Genomic DNA, 18,367 nt, shown 5'->3' with positions numbered 1-18,367 from the left:
TGCAATAGCCTATATCTGGAACTTTTATAGTGAATTTTGGTGCTATAGGTTTATCTGTGCTTTGAATAGACTTTCAAACTCATTCCTTTTTTGTGATCTTGCCAGCTAAGTTCAAGGTAAATATGTTTAAAGGCAATGGAGATAAAATTATCTAGAGATGAGAAGAAATCTAGCACAAAAGAAACTTTTTTCCACCTGGAAAATAATTGAAATGAATATATAAGTCCTTTCTTAGCTTTCACTTACTAGATCAGACAGTATCTCTGGTACAGCAAGCTCACACTCAGGAGGGAATCTACCTTACACTCCTCTCTTTTGTGTAAGAACATCCTGAGACCTCACTGCTAGGACACAAATGTTATCCACTATGATAACATGGGTAGCTTCACCTAAGACTTTCCATGATTTAAGAGCATAGCTTAAACATCTGAAAACTTCTGTTTCACTTCAACTCAGGATTGAACAACTTTGAACAACTGCCCTTGTGTTTCAAAGCTCTCTGTATTTCCTTTAAGAAATAGCCAGCAACTTTGGATTAAAATGTTAGAACTCAAACTGAAATTCAGTCACCATTCTTCAACTGGGAAAAGAGCTATAATTGAGCATCTCTATTCCCTAGAAGTATGCAGTATAATTTCACCTGGATAATATGGAAAATATTTTACTTATATCGTAAAATACTATTTCATAGTGGATATGTTAATAATGTATTGATGAGAATAAGTAAAACAAGACAAAGAACGTTAGCAACAGAAATGGATGCCACGAAATATGTAAAGAACAGATATCTGGAAAAGCAGTGATATCAGAAAAAACATCTGATAATAGAATCAATCATGGATTTTCATCTTTTAACACAGGGTGTACTTTACACAATGATACACCAACTGCTTTGTAGTAAAGGGCAGCCTAGGGAGACGGTGAAAGCCTTTTACAGAGATCTGTAGCGGCAATTCATATGCAGAAAATTGAACATTACCATATGGCAACGTAAAAGAAACTGAATTCAGAAGGCATTACCAGTACAAATAGATATGTACTTTAGGGATGAATGGAACTGAATAATGAATTTCTAGAATACAACTACCACACTGGTATTTCAGATTTCAGGTTGCATCTACTTTACTTTGAATTTCTTTTCTCTAGTGCATTCCCAACATTTTAGTTGGAAAATACTTATTTCTTTCTATAAATATTTTCTAAACATGAGTATTATTTCCAGAAGACTCATTTGTTTTCTTTACAATTCCAGATTGTTTTACTGCATTGCAAGAGATCTTCTAGATGATAGAAGATGATGTTCTATTTTTTGTATTTTTTCCAAGAAGAAAGGGTAGTTATGATGTTAGCTAGCAATGGAAATTTTTCTAGCAGTTCTGCAGATATAAGCTATAGTAAGAGGAAATTATTATCTTCTATAAATTACAGTTCTTTTAAAAAATGTAGAAAAGTTTGGCCGGAGCTGCTGAGGATAAGTCAGTGAAATGACCTGTGTCCTTAGTAGCTGTCATGTCTTTTCAGAAGATCATGAACTATGTTAACAGCATATTAATTACCAGTCTAATCATCAGGGAAATACATTCTCATCTGAACAGAAGACAGGGTGGAAAGAGGGATGTGATCGTTTCCAAAAAATTTTATTTATAATTAACAATGTTTCTTGGAACCTGTACCAGAAAATTCTGGGTTCACAGTATCACAGTATCACAGTCTCGTGTGGGTTGGAAGGGACCTTAGAGATCGTCAAGTTCAACCTCCGGGATTCGAGCGGCACTTCTACCACTTGCGCCACAGCGGGGATTCGAACCTGAGCCTCCAGTGTTGCAACGCAGCATTCCTACCACTGCGCCACCGGGCACAGTTTTTGTTTGTTTTGTTTTTGTTTGTTTGTTTGTTTTTGTGGCTTCTTATTTTAATCTATGACTTACTAACTGCATTTTTTAAAATAAAAAATAAAGAGAATAGGACCATTTCATATAACTATTTTTATAGATCTTTATCTTTCCATCTCATACAGATGCTCTAACTCACAGAGATCTATCTAATGTCTAGATATCATGGAAGTCATGTTTGATGTGATTGCTGTTATAGAATAATCTTATGTCAATATAAATTCATTTGTTCATGCAGAGATGGTAACGATGCCACAATGGTGCTACATTTCTGATTCAGTGTTGTCAAAGTTCACTGTATTATTTTAAATCAGAATCCCTTACAAAGGAACTTTTGAAGGGAAGGGGGGGTGGATTCCATTGAAGCACAAATACAAAATCTAAGAATATCTTACAAAGTCAATTTACTAAGCCTCCGAGTGCAAGATAAAAAAGATGAACAGCTCTAATGATACTATATTTTTAAAGATTTTGAACAACTTCTTCACAAGAACAAATTATGAGACTCACATTTCCTAGCCAGAATGCACTGTCTGTGTTGAAGTAGAAGAAAATGCTACTGTAACATACAAAACTAAATGTTACAAGTGCTCATTTTGTTGGATGTACAGCGATAAACTAAACAAATTTTGCCTCAGATTTAAATTATTAATTACATGTATGTAAACTGGAGTGAGGTTCCAGGACAGTTTAATAATTGTATTTTATCCATTGACAGTACTGAAGTGTTTTCATTTGCCTATATTTTATAGGTCATTATTTTCAATTTTGTTCACCATGTTTTTCAGGTCTTTACAAGTCTCACATCTGATGCCAAATGCGTGCACCAAAAAACAATAAATATTTCTCTCTGTTTTGACAGCAATAAATGTTAGTCAAAAGATAAAAATATGAAAAAAATTACAAACGTAAAATAACTGGATTTATCTTTAAAGGTCAAACTGACCCTAAGAAAATAAACAGCATTATCACTCATAATGATTGTTCTAGAAATAAATGTAGCTATTTATGAAGCATTAAGCCTATAAGAAACTATTATTAGACATCTGAGTGTCTTCTATGAGTAAGTACATTTTTCCATTTTGAGAGTACTCACTGTTGAAGGCAGCAAAGTCCTCTAAAGTATAATCTTTCAGTAACTCTGACTGAGATTATGATTTCCATGGACATTATGAATGTTCACACTTCCAATTACAAAAAATAAATATTAGTGATAAGACAGGATGGCAAAAAATAATTGCAATAAGAAGACATTTGAGAAGAGTTTTCATCCCTTTTTAAGGATTCTGAGACTGATACTAGTTCTGTTATATATGCCAGCCCATTGTTAATACTTGCATTATTATCTTTGCTTTCTATTTACATCTATACAGAAGTGATCTTCACTTTCTTTGGGCTTGTAATTATCATTACACTCTTCACTCTTACTTTCATCACTGCAGAGTATCCTCACCACTACCTTTGTTGTTTTTTTTCTTGTTTGTTTATTTTTCAGCATGTGATTCTACTGTATTACCAACAGTCTTTTTATTTTTGCATTTACTTTATTTCCATTATAAAGTAAATCTAGTGCCAACATGTTAATGACCATAAAAATTGCCAGCAAATAAAAAAAATGGAGGCTTGTCCAAAATCTCACCCAAAATAGGTGAGAAGATTTTTCAAAAGCTCTCATCTGCCTATAAATGAAAGCTCTTTCCACACAAATACTTAAAAAAAAAACAGGTACAACAATATCTTATCTAATGTGTACATTTTCAGATTGAAATTTGAGAGAAATTTCTCTTAAATATGTACAAAAAAAAAACCAAAAACCAAAACACCATACTGTTCCTCTTCTGGAGTGTACTACTTGGTCTCATTCTTTTTATTTGTTTAGGATGTTCAAATGCTCCATTGTAAGAGTCATCCAAAGTACAACTCACATGGACAGAAATGCTGCACAGAGTAGATGAGACCATGATGCAGAATTGGTCCTTTGAATGAAAACAAAAAATGCTCTAAACCCAAAAACGTGATATTGATTTTGTGGATTTAGCTACAAACATTTTTATATCCAAAACATCCCCAAAATTGCTGGTCCTTCTTTGGGTCCAGCCCTAATGGTGGCCAGAAGAGAAAAAACATGGCTTCATGCCAGATATGTTTTATTTTTGTCACCCAGAAAAAGAAATGACAAAAAGGCCAGACTGTAGTCATCAAGATGAAATGGAGATCTTATGCAGCCTGGAAATGGTAACAAGTAATTTGCAGACATGTCTCTGAACATTTATGCCTGTGTTTAGGTAGGGCCCTAGGACACTTCCTTCATCAGTCTTAGTCAAGAAATATCTTGTTACAAGGAGACAAGGATTAAATTCCTTATCCTCAGGGGAAAGATCCTGAGCACACATGCAAGAAGTGGGAAGCCCACTCAACATCTGTTTTACAGCTTAGGCAGATGAAGCATGCTTGAAGTTGGGCACTTTCACTTCTACGTTACTGATTTATCCCCAAAGGAACAAGCTCCACAAGAATCACCATCAGCTCTTCTGTTTCCCTCACACCAAACACAGATACCTTTCTCAGGAATTTATCTCTAAGGGAGACTGTGAGCTTTGAATCCTGAGGAGAACATCTCAATACACAGAAACTGAGAAGGAAGAACTTTTATGTCCTAATAATCATTTGAGTACTTCCCACTGTCTAATTTAAGCAGTTTCTAGTTTACTTGGATTGCTTCTGTGAATTCCATATCTACAATATAAAGTGATCCAAATCAAGGTCTTGGAAGCTCAACTTTAGTGGGCATGAAAGTGTCACTAACTTCCAAATAAGCAGGCATTGCAATGCTAAGCATGATGACTGCGTAGTTTATGCAGACTAAGCTTGCCCAGCTCTATAGCAACCCAGATCAGACATCTACACTGGCTCATGATCTGTAGTATGTTGCTGTCAGAGCCCACATGTACATGATGCTACAACTTCAGATTCGGAACCCACTATCATGTTAACAATGCATTTCTATCCATGGGAGAAGACAAAGGGAACTCTTTTGAAAATTTTACCAATAGATTAAATGGAATGTTTTCCTACATCAGTCCAAATAAGAGAAATCATTCATTGGACTAGGTATAGCCTTGGTCTCCAAACTTATTTAGCCCTTGGATACCCTACTGAAACTGATAAATTGTATTATTAAATGCACTCTTGAACTAGTTAAACTTCAGAGAATATTGGATTGTAATCTCAGCACCCACTGGGGTGATAGATTCTTCAAGATAGATATTTTCCTTTTGGTGTATCATTCAGTGGATGCCAAATTAAAGTCATGAAGTTCAGGTAACATATCTTGTTAGTATCAGCCTATGCTCAATTTGAAGTAAAAAAAAAAAAAAAAAAAGTACCTAGTTTTGAAAAGGTTTACATCCTATCAACAATATACCAAGCCTTCTAAATACATTTTCATTTTCATTTAATAGGATTTGAACTAAAGTTTTATGTTTTCAGCATGACAATCTTCAAGTCTGGGAAGATTTATATTGTAAATCGTACCTCTTTAATTCTTGTCTGTTGCAAAAATTCAAGGTTAACTAAGTTATTTTTTTTTTCAGAAGATTCAAACGCAGTCATTTTAGGTCTTTTCATTGGCACAATGTAAAATGTTCTTACAATATCTTGTCATTGTTTCTTCATAAATTTCCTCTATATATTCTTATTTCTAAGCAGCACTTCTACGTAGGCATACACATAATTCATACAGACATTAATAAGAGACCCACATACAGGGCAAAGCTACAAATAATAATATTACAATAATTTTATCAGTTTGATAACATTTTTTTCAGCTTTTCTAAATAATAGTTCTTGCAGAGAGCAAACATTTCAGCAATCTTTATAAACTGAATTTCTGATTCAATAATTTTCTCAAAGCAAAGTTGTGGCCAGTAGACAGAAATGTTCATAATGACAGAACCCATACCACAGATATATTAGTTTACTCTGAAAATATGTTGCAAACATTTGCCATGTATAGGGAAGCATCTGACCAACCTTTTATCTGGGAAGATTCCACTTCACCTAAACAAAGAGGGAAAAAAACACAAACAAAACACAAACAAATGGCACATAAGAGGTTTCATAATAAAACCAAACCAGAGCAAAATACATATGTACAACACATTATTTTTCCGATTGATTCATTATCATCTTTAAATGCATTTTATTCCTTCTGTGCTGAATGGCAAGCATTCTACTCTGAGTCCGGATTTTCACAAAATCTGTCTCTTATCATAGAAGGTTTCTGGGTCTGGGACAAATAAATTCAGTGTGCAGTAGTAACCAAGGAAACACCCAAATCTGTATATGTGCTTCTGAATATAAACTTGTGATAATGTATTTACAGTTTGCTTGAATGTATGCATGCACTCATGTTATAAGGTATGGTCCAGTGGTTTATTCTAAACTCGAGATTATAAAATGAATGCACAAGATAGAAAGGTTGTATATGTAACAGCACTTCTAATGAAATCTAAGGAAAAAAGACTCAGTTTCAGAGGAACAATGAGCTATCAATTTAAATCTGAAGGATTCATCCTGGAAAATGAAGCTTTCTTTATAAGGATACAGTGCAGTTTATTGTTTTCTGCCATTTCACACTATTGGTAGACATAGGTGAAATACCACCTGGCTAATGGAACTGAAGTTTTCAAGCACTTAGTGAGCAATCAGATCTTGAGTATTTTTATGTTAGTTATTTTATGACCCTTCCTACTTCCTTTAACACATATCCATTGAAGTATTTGAACACTCAAAAAGGGAGAGACACCATCCAGAGAGATCCAGACACACTCAAAAACTGAGCACATTAAAATCTAATGAGTTTAAACAAGACCAAGTGCGAGGTGCACTTGGGTCAATGCAATCTCAAATACAAGTACAGACTGGGGGAAGAATTCATTGAGAACTCATCTCTCCCTGTGGAGAAGGACTTGGGGGTCCTAATGGATGAAAACCTGGACATGAGACAATAGGGAGCTCTTGCAGCCAGAAGGCCAACAGTATCCTGGGCTGCATCAAAAGAGGGGTGGCCAGCATGGCAAGAGAGGTGATTGTTCCCATCTGCTCCACCCTTGTGATGTCCTATTTGGAGTACTGTGTCCAGGCCTGGAGTCCCCGGCAGAAGAAGGATGCAGAGCTTTTGGAGCAAGTCCAGGGGATGATCAAAGGGCTGGAGCAACCCCTCTTTTAAGAAAGGTTGGGAAAGTTGGACTGTTTATCTTGGAGAAGAGAAGGCTATGCAGCCATCTCATAGTGGACTTCCAGGTCATGATTGGAGCTTACTACCAGGAAGGGGAGCAAATTTTCTAGTAGTCTGATGATAGAACAAGGGTGAATGGCTTTAAACTAAAAGAGGAGAGATTCAGGTTAGATGTTAGGCACTGAAACAGGTTTTCCAGAAATGTGGATGCCACATCTCCAGGGGCACTCAAGGCCTGGTTGGATGGAGTCCTGGGCAGCCTGATCTATTAGGTGCAACCCTGCCCATGGCAGAAGGGTTGGGACTAGATGATGTTTAAGGTCTCATCCAACCTAATCCAGCCTATGATTTTATTACATGATTCTATGAACACAAAATGGTAAAAATGAATGTGACCAATGCAATGTGATGCAAAAATCCACTACTGCTCTGCTAACACGATGGAGCTATATATATATATATATATATTTATTTTTTTTTTATGACAGAAACATAATTATTTCCAAATTTAATATGTTAGCAGTTTACTTGCATTTCTCAGATGATGTCAGATGAAGAAAATTACTGTAATGATAGCATCAAAATTTTTAGTAAAATGCATTATTTGTAAATTGACATCCAAACTCTCCTAGTCTAGTCAAAATTATATTTTTTCTTATATTTTTCTTTTAACAATATATCATTCTGTCATTGGTACATAGAAACTACATCAATATATATAGGTTTCTTGGTCTACCTTACATTTTTACAAGCTAAGTTTAGATTTTTACTTATTAAAAGAAAATAGCTGTTGCCATTGTCTGAAGCAATATTCTGATGCATAGTTTTATTGTGATTTTGAAGTCTTGTATAAATTAGGACTCTCTACTTCAAGATGTACTAATGGTAATATTTAATTCTGGCAGCTTCTCTGTAATGGAACATTAAACATGAGATGAAAACTAAAGAGGCGAATTTACTCATTGGAATAGCCAATAGATGCTTTATTAGCAACAACATTCACTTTTTATTTTGTTTGACCTTTCTGTCTAAGAGGTTAAAGCTGAGTAAGCCAACAAAATGCATGAAAAACAGCAGTTAATGCAGTTACAGAATTCTTTACATTATGAATACCTTCATCACTGTCATCATCGTCACTCCATATGATGTCAGACAGTAAAGAAAGAAAGCCATAAAGCCAATCAGTGGATTCTTCCAATGTCTCATGGATGATTCTCAGTGGCTCTGTGCTGAGCTTGTTAACCGATCTTCCTGAGTACAGAGTTAAAAAAAAAAAAACAAAAAAAAAAACAGATTTGGTGATTAAGGTTAATCTACATTTGATTGAGGACTATATATATACAACTTTCTTTCAGAAAAACAATGATTTTTACTGTTAATTTTCATTATATAAATGCTTGAGGACAGCTTTCCTTCCTCTGCATGTAAATTGTCCTTGCAGTTAGCAAAGTGATTCATAGCCCAGTGGATGATTTGGTCTGATAGTTCTCTCCCAGTTCTGGATCTTTTTCTGAGGCTTTGTTGGCTTCAGAATAAATATAGATTTTATTCTACCTCATATTTGTCCTTCTAGATTATTTCTTCCTTTCAGTACAGTGACACCTTTCTCTGACACAGGTGCCCTGCCTCTTGATGTCTACTTAATATTCACTACTGTTGGTTTCCCAGTCCTATGTCACATCTGCCTTTAGGGCCTGTCTTTAACGCTACTCTGGCTGAGGAAACTGAAAAGGATTGGTTTTACTGCATGTACACTTCTCATCTTTCTATTGGAGTACATGTAAAAAGAGGATAGAATAAATCTGTGCATTCTTAGGCCAAAACAAAACTGAGTCAAGGATGAAGGGATGGAGCCCACGTTGTGGCACACAGCCAGCTACATCCAAACACATACCACCACAGATCTGTTTCTCTTACATTTTTTCAGGAGTTTCATTCACATACATGTGTGAATATTTAACCAGTTGTTCCCTTCTCGCTCCTGTAGGTCAACAAACAAGGAAACTGCAATAATTCCATGTGCTCCATCTTCCTGAGTCAACAAATCCTTTCTGAGACCTGCTGTGGAAGCAAGGACACTGCCCTCCACATATCTGCGCTTGAGTAAGAATAATCTCTAGTGATTAATATAAGTATTCCTTTAAAGGTTTTTCCTGTCATGATGTCACCAGATTTCTCCATACGCTATTTATGCTGACATAGTATTTCATGAGAAATCTCCATCCTTTGATAGAATATTTTGTCCATCCTTTCTGTTCAGTAAGCTTTTATTCTCTTGAAATCTGTACCAAATACTGCTTAGGAAGAGAGACAGCTGCCATTCATTCTATGTTACCATCCATCACAATTGAAATAGCAGACTGTCCTATGTATGCAAACTTTCAAACAAATTTAAACAATCGGATATAAATCATAAATTCAATTTAATTCATTGGCCTAGTCTTGTTTCTAGTAGTTTGAATAGAAATACATACATTCAACATTATGAAGATGGGAACCACATCTCTGTTTACCACTCTTTTTTTGTATGCAGATGCTTTTAAAAGAAATTAAATGTGAATTTCTTCACAAGTACTTCTGGCTGCAGAGCTCTGACTCACAAGACAAATCTTAGCAGAAATCAACAGTCTTATGTGAACTCACAGGTTACAAAGACAGGCAAAGTGCAGGCTTGAAGCAATTTCTTTTATGGCAGCAGTATGAACTGTTATTTTCTAGGAGTACTGTAACGAAACGTATGAGTAAATTTATTTGAAATAGAAATATATCACTGAATAACTCCTTTTACATCCTAATAATTAATTTTAAGTATAAAAAATATATTTAAAATTATTATTATTTCAGATCTGCTTATTGATAATGTAGGTAGAATAAATATTTTGGTTAGTGTGTAGTGTTTTTTGTTTCCTGGAAACTGCATTACATAGACATATGATACTGAACAATCAGACACATCAGATAACTTAGTCGTACACAATGATGAAACAACTTTGATGAGACAACTTTGTATAGAAATATTAATGAATTCTTCTTTTAATATACTTCTTAATGTACTGTCTTGTGCTAACAAGTTTTCAACCAATTAAATAACTCAGAAAGATTTTGAGTAGTATACCGGGATGTATTGACTTTTCTTATTATAAGGCATTTATTTATTTTCATTGGACTCACATACTGAGGTCCAGAGATTTTAATTTTTCAACAGATTTGCCATAAGTGACTTTCTCCAGTGTTTAAAAGGAGAATTATGTATATATATATATATATATATATATATATATATATATATATATATAAAATATACATACTTATATTCAGACTATAAAAGTAAATCTGTAACCTGACCCCTGGTGCCATTTGCATTTACTCTAATATAGAGATGCTAAGAAGTGTAAGTGGATTCACTGAATTACACGGCCAGAGGGGTCTCAGCCCTCTGGTTTAGATTCACAAGCAAGGGTGGTCAAACATCATACTGTTGTTCTAGTTTCTGTCCACATTTTCTGCCCACCCTGTACCCACTGGTTGCTTGGGGATCGCTCAGTTGTTTCTACAGACATACATTCACAATCACAGGGACCACAGCTATAAACTAAACAAAAATTGTTGCCAATGTATTTTAATGTTTGGGGCTACATATGTTGGCAGTTCAAGAGCTGCTTCACAGGTAGGAGAGCCATCCCTCCAGGCAGGGGAACTGTTCAGAGAAGAGCAAGATCTAAAAAGAAGAGGAAATTACTGCAACCACCCTGAGGCAAGCCATCTCTGCTCATGAATTAGAGCCCTCAACGTCATATCCTGGTCTTTAATTCACAACATCTTCATAGCAAACTGTGAGAAAGGGATTAGAAATCTTTAGTGTCCAGAGGCTAATTTCTCCAGGAACACCTACACTAACGGGCCTGAACTGCAAATCCTGTTTAAAATAGAAAATTCAGAAAGAAATCAACTTGGGGCTTTGTAGATGACACTTCAGTGTTATTTTCAAAATTAAACTTGCAAATTTAAGCAGATCCATTTGCATTGTGATTCAAGTGACACAGACTGGGAAAGTTTACTTGTGCACAGATCTTCTATTTTACTTTGTTAAACATTTCCTTAATTTTTAAAATGTAATGATCCATCCTAAAATGCTTAAGAACACCACACCAGTTAATCCTGAATGGAAAGAACTACTGATTAAAACCATGCTTTTAGCTTTCCCCACAACTTTGTCAATAGGAGGTTGTTCTTTCTCTAGCAGAACAAAACACACATGAAGCGAAGGAAAGAAAGCAACTTGAGGGAAAAAAAAAAAAAAAAAAAAAGCAGAAAGATACCATTTAGCTCACACACATGCAAAGAAAGATAACCATTTTCAGAGGATATTCCGAGTTTTGTCTGAAGAGTATAGCTGAAAAATAGAGATTTACAAGACAAAATTTAAGCTTGATATTTTCTTATAATATAGATTTTTTAAATTATTCTTTCTTTACAGATGTCCAGTAATGCTACATCAAGATGATTTTTCTTTTGGATAGTCTTGCATTCAACACATTCCGATTGGATCAATTGTCTTTTGCATAATTCTGTCTGGCTTTTCATTTCTTGTCAGACACTAGAATACAAAGTATTATTAGAATTAGAAATACTATTAGAAATACATTTATAATGCTAAGCTGAAAATATACTTCCCTTGTTAGCATGTGGTATATAATATATAATGCATAATATATAATTTGTAACTAAATCTATAACTATAATCAGTATATCTGTTCATATAATCATGAATGAATGATATTTATAATCATGAATTCATGAATTTATATATGCTTATTGGTATTTTATGTTGTGCCTGTTGTGCTGGGATGGCTGTGAGCAGCAGAAGCAGGATCCTGAAGATAAATTACAATTATAGGCATTATGAAGACAGCACAGTTCACAAGTAGACCCTGGCTGTGAAGTTCTACTGTAAGTAGAACTGGTAAGTAGAGATTGAGGCAATTATTGCTCTTAGATTATGTTGTTGAAAAATACAAAATGTTGATTGAGAATAGAAGAGGGAGGAAAGAGGATGAAGGAAGAAAATGGTTACTAAACAGGTTAAATTGAGAGATTAGACACACAATTAATACTGAAGGTCTTTTGTTAACATGATGTCATTTCATTTAATCACAGCTTAAATTCCAGTCATCCTATCTAGACAAATGTATTGAATGCCAGGTGCTGAGTCTGGTGACCCTGGACTCCCTCAAAAGCCAACTCAGAAAGCTGTTTTGACCTTCAAAAAGGGAAAATTGTCAACTTCATCTCACATCTTTTTCGAGTGATATGAATTAATTTCCAAAGATGCCCTTTCTTTTCTCTTGACTATCATGGTAGCAAAACAACAACAAAAACAAAAACAACCAACAGAAAACAAACAAACAAACAAACAAGGACGTGACACCATATTTTTAGATCACTAAAGAGTGTGACATGGATCCTATCAGAAGTGCTGTTTCATGTTTTTCTTGTCACTATGCACTTAGACTAAGCACTTAGATTTGTACTTTTATATTTGTTATTAATTTCAGGTCAACATAACTATTCATCCAAAACATTGTGCATACCACCAGAAGTGCTTTCCAGTAACATTTTGTTTGTTGTGCCCTTTTACTATAAGAGATACTCTTTAAATCAGTAAAGATTCAGCCCTACTTGTGTTATCATTTTTACTGTTTTTTTTTCGGTGGAGCCTTCAAATTTTCAGTTCCAGATTGCTCTGGAAAATGATTAAATTTGGAAGAATTACAGCTGTCAGGGTATCATAATACCTCATAATATCATAATCATAATAAAATTGAAGGATTTTGTACATTACTTTTCAAGAAAATCTTATCATTGGAAAAGTCAACTGAATCTCCTGCGAGAATATGAAAAGAGAACCTCTTTTATGTATCTGCAAGGAAATTTGGAGTCTTGTTTGAATTTTCTTTACAAAACATACACAAAGGTGGTTAAAACACTTTTCAAAAATCCTTTTGTTGTATATAAATATTTCTAGAAACTTTCTGTGTATTTTGAAGCTGGATTTCATGCTCATTACATCTAAATTAAATTGTTCTAATCCTTTGAAGCTCTCCAGCATTATTGTTGCAGAAACAATAATTTGCTTAAAAATGTAAGCACAAGAATTCCAAGCAATTGATTTATCCCACTCTAAATTCTCCTTGACTCACAATTTCTACTCCAGTTGATTTGGAAATAGATGTTGTGCCTTTAAAGTAAATTAATACCTCACCCTTCATTAGGTTCTTTGAAATCAAGAAATGATGATTTTCATAACATGAAAAAGTCATTTCAATTGCAGTAAAACTGTGCTGTTCCAAAGCAAAAGAAAACATTTTTTTTGTTTATTTTTAATTGGAATTTACAGTAAATCCTTTAACAGCAGCTTTTCAAAACAGTAATTGGTTAATCACATAGTATGATTCGTTGCAGCACCTCAAGCAAATTTGCTTATGTTTCAAAGTTTCTGTCATTTGTTCATGTGAAGTGCACAACAAAAAGTGGCTAATTGATTTATTTGAGCAAATCACTTCAGTTATTATGCTGGTTTTAATAACTCTGAAAAGGAATGTGGTCTTCTATCAATCTTTTCCTTGTCAAACAGTTAAACATATAGTCAGAGTTAAACCTCTTTTAAAGTTATTTTTAAATGGATGTCTGTGAATTATTTAATATTGTTGGATTTTCATCAATTACGTATTTTGACTTCATTGAATTGATTGCAATTAAATTACAAATGATGGTAATTATCTGCTGTAAAGATTGATCTATTAGATAGAACCTAATTCATTAATACTGACAAGATACAGCTGACGAAGACAGAATTTCTGTCATGTTTGATAAAATACAAAAGCTTAATACTAGTTCTTCATAATAAAACATACCCCAGTCTAGTAAAATATTATGCTATAGAGATAAGATCATTTTAAATTGAAAGTTTACACTTTCTTAAAATCTGCGATAACTCTTTTTAGTTTGGTCACCAGAATAGTCTCTGGTGGCTATCAATGAATTACAGCAATATAAAAACATTTCCAAAGAAAACTCTACCTCAGTATTTCCCAGAAATTTCCCTTCCATATGTACCTCTAGTGTAAATACGAGGATTACATTCTGTACTGTAGTTTGTCTCTTTCTAATATCAGTCTTAGATAATTTTATTGAGGTCAGGTCCTTAGAGGAAATCTCACATGAAACTGGACAAAGACATTTTACCCCAAAAAAGAGCAGAGTAGTTATAAATAGTATACATTTATATAGAATGTAGACTATGAATAATAGGTTACATGGAATATAAGTAGAATTTTCAAATTTTACAATTAAATTCACAATGTTTCATAAAGTATCAAGAAATATCAGATACTTTTGATATAGACAAATGGAAAAATGTGGACAGGAATGTAAGTTTAACATTAGCTTTGTATGTTACTTATGTGACTTGGTTTGATGTCAGGTGAAAGGCTTCGTATTTGGTGGATCAGACCCGGATTAAGTGGTGTTTTTTAAACATCCAGACATTTTATCCAAAATAATTTGAAGCTATATTTTTCACTCATTCTGAAGTTTCTATTCTCTAACTGAAAATACAGATTTTAACTTCATATTTATAATGCAGTTCTGTTAGTTTTCCAATGGTATTTAAAAATATATTCATCATGATGAAATGAATATCTCACTGCTCATCACTGATTGCTGAATGTCTACTGACTGGAGGGATCTCATCACTGACTGACCTGTCTCAAATAAGGTGTGAATGTTGGGAGTACTCCATTGTAATAAACTTTGCAGACCTGGATTTAGCAGAGGAGCAGTGTTGCCACACCCTAGCACTCTGCTCATGTCCATGCATTGTTACTTCCGGCAAGCAGAGCGCACATGCACACACATATTCAGAACACTGCAGGCACAGCGTCTTTACCAGGTGGTAAACAGGGATCATCGCAATGTTGTGAATAGCTGGCTATAGCGGATGACAACATGATGAACACAAGAAAGGCCAATAAAAAAGAGGGAGAAACAACATTAGCAGTCATGAACATCCTCAGTTGTTGCTCAAATAAATGAAGTAGTTACTGAGAGAAGTGACAACTTATTTAATCTTGGGGGCTGCTGTTAAAAAGAAGAAACTGGTGTTCATTAAAAAGATAAACAACTACAAAAAGGATTCTTCCAGAAAAATCGCAGCTTCAGTTTCCAGTGGGCAGTTCTTCAAACAGATTAGATAATATAGTACAAACTAGATCAATGTAAAAATACTGTTAAATACAGCACAGATATTTTCACAAGTTATGCAATCTACTGCTAAAAAGAATACGCAATACATATTGGTGGTTCTAGTTATTTGGACTTCTTCTTGCAAAAAGCAAGAAAGTTACATTTTTGTAATTGTTACTGAAATAAACTACAATCCAGAAGTATGGTTTCTACTTCATATCCCATTAAGCATTATTAAGAATGTAAGTCTTCTTTCTCTTCTTAGCTCTTTTCCTGTCCATTGAATGAGGTTCTGAATATTTTCAAGTTTGTGAGCTCATGAAGTTTGATAAATCAGCTTATGATCTTGCATATGTTAGACTATTTGAGATGTAGTACTTGCAGAACTACAGTATTTCATAGACTGTCACTCTTCACAGTACGAAGTTATTTTCTAGGGGTTTTTAACTCAGTAATTCTTATTGGATTGTGAAACACAGGATGTAGTATGTCTCCTGAGCAGCCCTTCTTTAAATTGAAATTTATCCTAAGCACCACCTCCCCCCCCTTTTTTTTTCTTTCTTTTTCTCTTCTCTTTCTTTCTTTCCTTTCTTTCTTTCTTTCTTTCTTTCTTTCTTTCTTTCTTTCTTTCTTTCTTTCTTTCTTTCTTTCTTTCTTTCTTTCTTTCTTTCTTTCTTTCTTTCTTTCTTTCTTTCTTTCTTTCTTTCTTTCTTTCTTTCTTTTCCCTTTTCTTTTCTTTTCTTTTCTTTTCTTTTCGTGGGGGGAGGGAGGGAGGGTAGTCATTTTGGAAAGCAATTTAAAAAATGCTTTGTGGATTTTAGGTACATATGTAGAATTGGAAGAATTTTATTAAGAACTTTGAAATGCACAAGCTGTTTACTCGTGCTTTAGACTGACACCTATAATTACAGTAGAAATTGTATTTCAAAAGATTACAGCACTGTTTTCATCAGAGATGATCACATGGGTCCACAATTATTTTATTTTATATTTTATATTTTTATTATTTTACATACCACCACTGTATTCCACTGGAGATTTTCCTTGGGCTTTGGATGTGTGGCAAAGTTTTACCAATTATTTTAATTTGGTGAGACTTTTAAACATCGCATCTACTAAGAGACAAAATTATTTGTTATGTTTATTTCCTGGCACTTTAAGCAAAAACAAAAGTTAGTTAATTTTATTAATAAAATTGGAGAAAATATAAGTCTAAATACTCACTTCTTTTTTTCCTCCCATTTTTTAGAAGTTATAATTGAACAACAGGATGACTACATTAGGATAAAACTCCAGAAGGAAAATGGATGAACATGTGTTGCTCCAAAAGTAGTATCTTTTATTTTATTATATTTTTGTATACTGGCTCATGAGATCAGAAGTGGCTGTTGGTGGTATGACAGCAGGAGTCAAACTTTCTCTCCTGTATTTTTTTACATTAGTTTCTTTGTGACAGACGGAGGCAGAGGGGCAGTCTGACAAATGGCATCTGACATGGAAGTTTGTATGAAGCAAAGGTGTGACACTGAATCCCTCCATTTAGAAAAAATGTCATCCACCAACTGTCATTGATGCTCGCTGAATGTTGATGGAAACCAAGCTGTGGATGACAGCACAGTGAGGCAGTGGGTGCTGTATTTGATCAGAGCGGTGACAGTAAGTGCGCCACCTCTGCTGGTGTAGATTTTTATGAGTACAGCATGCAGGCTCTTGTTCATTACTGTTGAAAATGCATAGCTAATAGTGGTCACCATGTTGAAACATAGTGATCTGTAGCTAAGAGTTCTAACAAACAGTCTTATTGTGTTCCTTCTATCTATTGTAGTTTCCATGGAAATAAATAGGGGATGTTACTTTCATGGCAACCTAATTATATGTTCCTGATAATGTTTATCTAAAAATATATATATAGAGAGAGAGAGAGAGAGAGAGAAAGAGAGAAATAAATAAATAGTAGACAAATAAACAAGTAGTAGTAGAAAAGTAGAATAGTTATATTTTTTGAATTCCGCTTTTCATCATCAGGTTTTGAAATTTACAATTTTTTCATGCAGAAGTCTGGACTAAAAAAATATCTGTGTGACAGCTACACAGCAGAAATTAGAGTTCTGTTCACCATTTTCTTAATTTTTGTTTGTTTGCTCTGCTTTACTGGTAAATATGTACATCACTCTGGATACCCAGGGCCTTCCAAAACAGAAGTGACCATAAACTACAGTCATGGAAATGGTGATTTCAGACTGTGCTAGTCAGAAGATGACACCCATGAGCCCAGAACAATTTGTCTAGTTTGGTCAGTTGTTTTCCTACTATCTTACTTAAAAGAAGGGGGGGGGGGGGGGACGAAAAAACAAACAAACAAACAAACTAAAACCTGGTACAGTCCTTGCAGCTTCTCATTGTAGGAAGAGCTCTATGCCTTCATTGACGGGCATTATCTCCACAGAGATCTGCCTTGACTGTAGATCTCTAACATGTCTCTTTTGGTTGAGAATAATGAATTATCTACAAGGAAGAGCACATTCTTTTTGCACTTATGAATTTACTTAAAAGAAAATGGGAACCTGCATTTCATGTGTTGTGCATTTTTGCAGAAAATAATTCCAGAAAATATTCTGGCTAGTTTGGGATTTGCAGATTTGCTGAGGTTTCATTAGGTTTGATTTAGTCTGGCTCTTAGGTGACTGGCAACATCACTGACAATTTACACTGAATGTTGAACAATCTGAATCTGAAATTAGGGTGGTGTTAATTATCTATAATTGATCACAGAGATAGTGGGGAATTCTGAACCCTTTATTTGCCCATTAGCAAATGCAGCTTCCTGGGCAATCAAAACTTGGACTGAAATAATCTTAAATTATTTAGTCACATGTACCAATTAAAATATATAATCCAGCTATGTGTACAAGAAATGCATGAAATACTTTCATGAGCTATGAAGTCAATTAATTAAATAACTTTTTTTTTTTTTTTTTTAACATTAAGGATG

At 34.3% G+C, this 18,367-nt stretch overlaps 1 protein-coding gene across 1 annotated transcript in view; it reads right to left on the bottom strand.

Moving 5' to 3' along the window:
* The window catches only part of TRDN (triadin), a 199,312-nt gene that overhangs the window by 152,003 nt on the left and 28,942 nt on the right, over window positions 1-18,367 (bottom strand). The window contains 3 exon segments of the mRNA XM_085541752.1: window positions 5,925-5,951; window positions 8,245-8,382; window positions 15,080-15,121. Coding sequence (XP_085397878.1) covers window positions 5,925-5,951; window positions 8,245-8,382; window positions 15,080-15,121 — 207 coding nt within the window.

This window comes from Coturnix japonica, chromosome 3 (genome assembly GCF_054131305.1).
Source record: "Coturnix japonica strain WE chromosome 3, WE-NBRP24, whole genome shotgun sequence".
In the NCBI taxonomy this organism is placed as follows: Eukaryota; Metazoa; Chordata; class Aves; order Galliformes; family Phasianidae; genus Coturnix; species Coturnix japonica.
The sequence above is the reverse complement of the archived record's forward strand: the minus strand, read 5'-3'. Positions and strand labels throughout refer to the sequence as shown.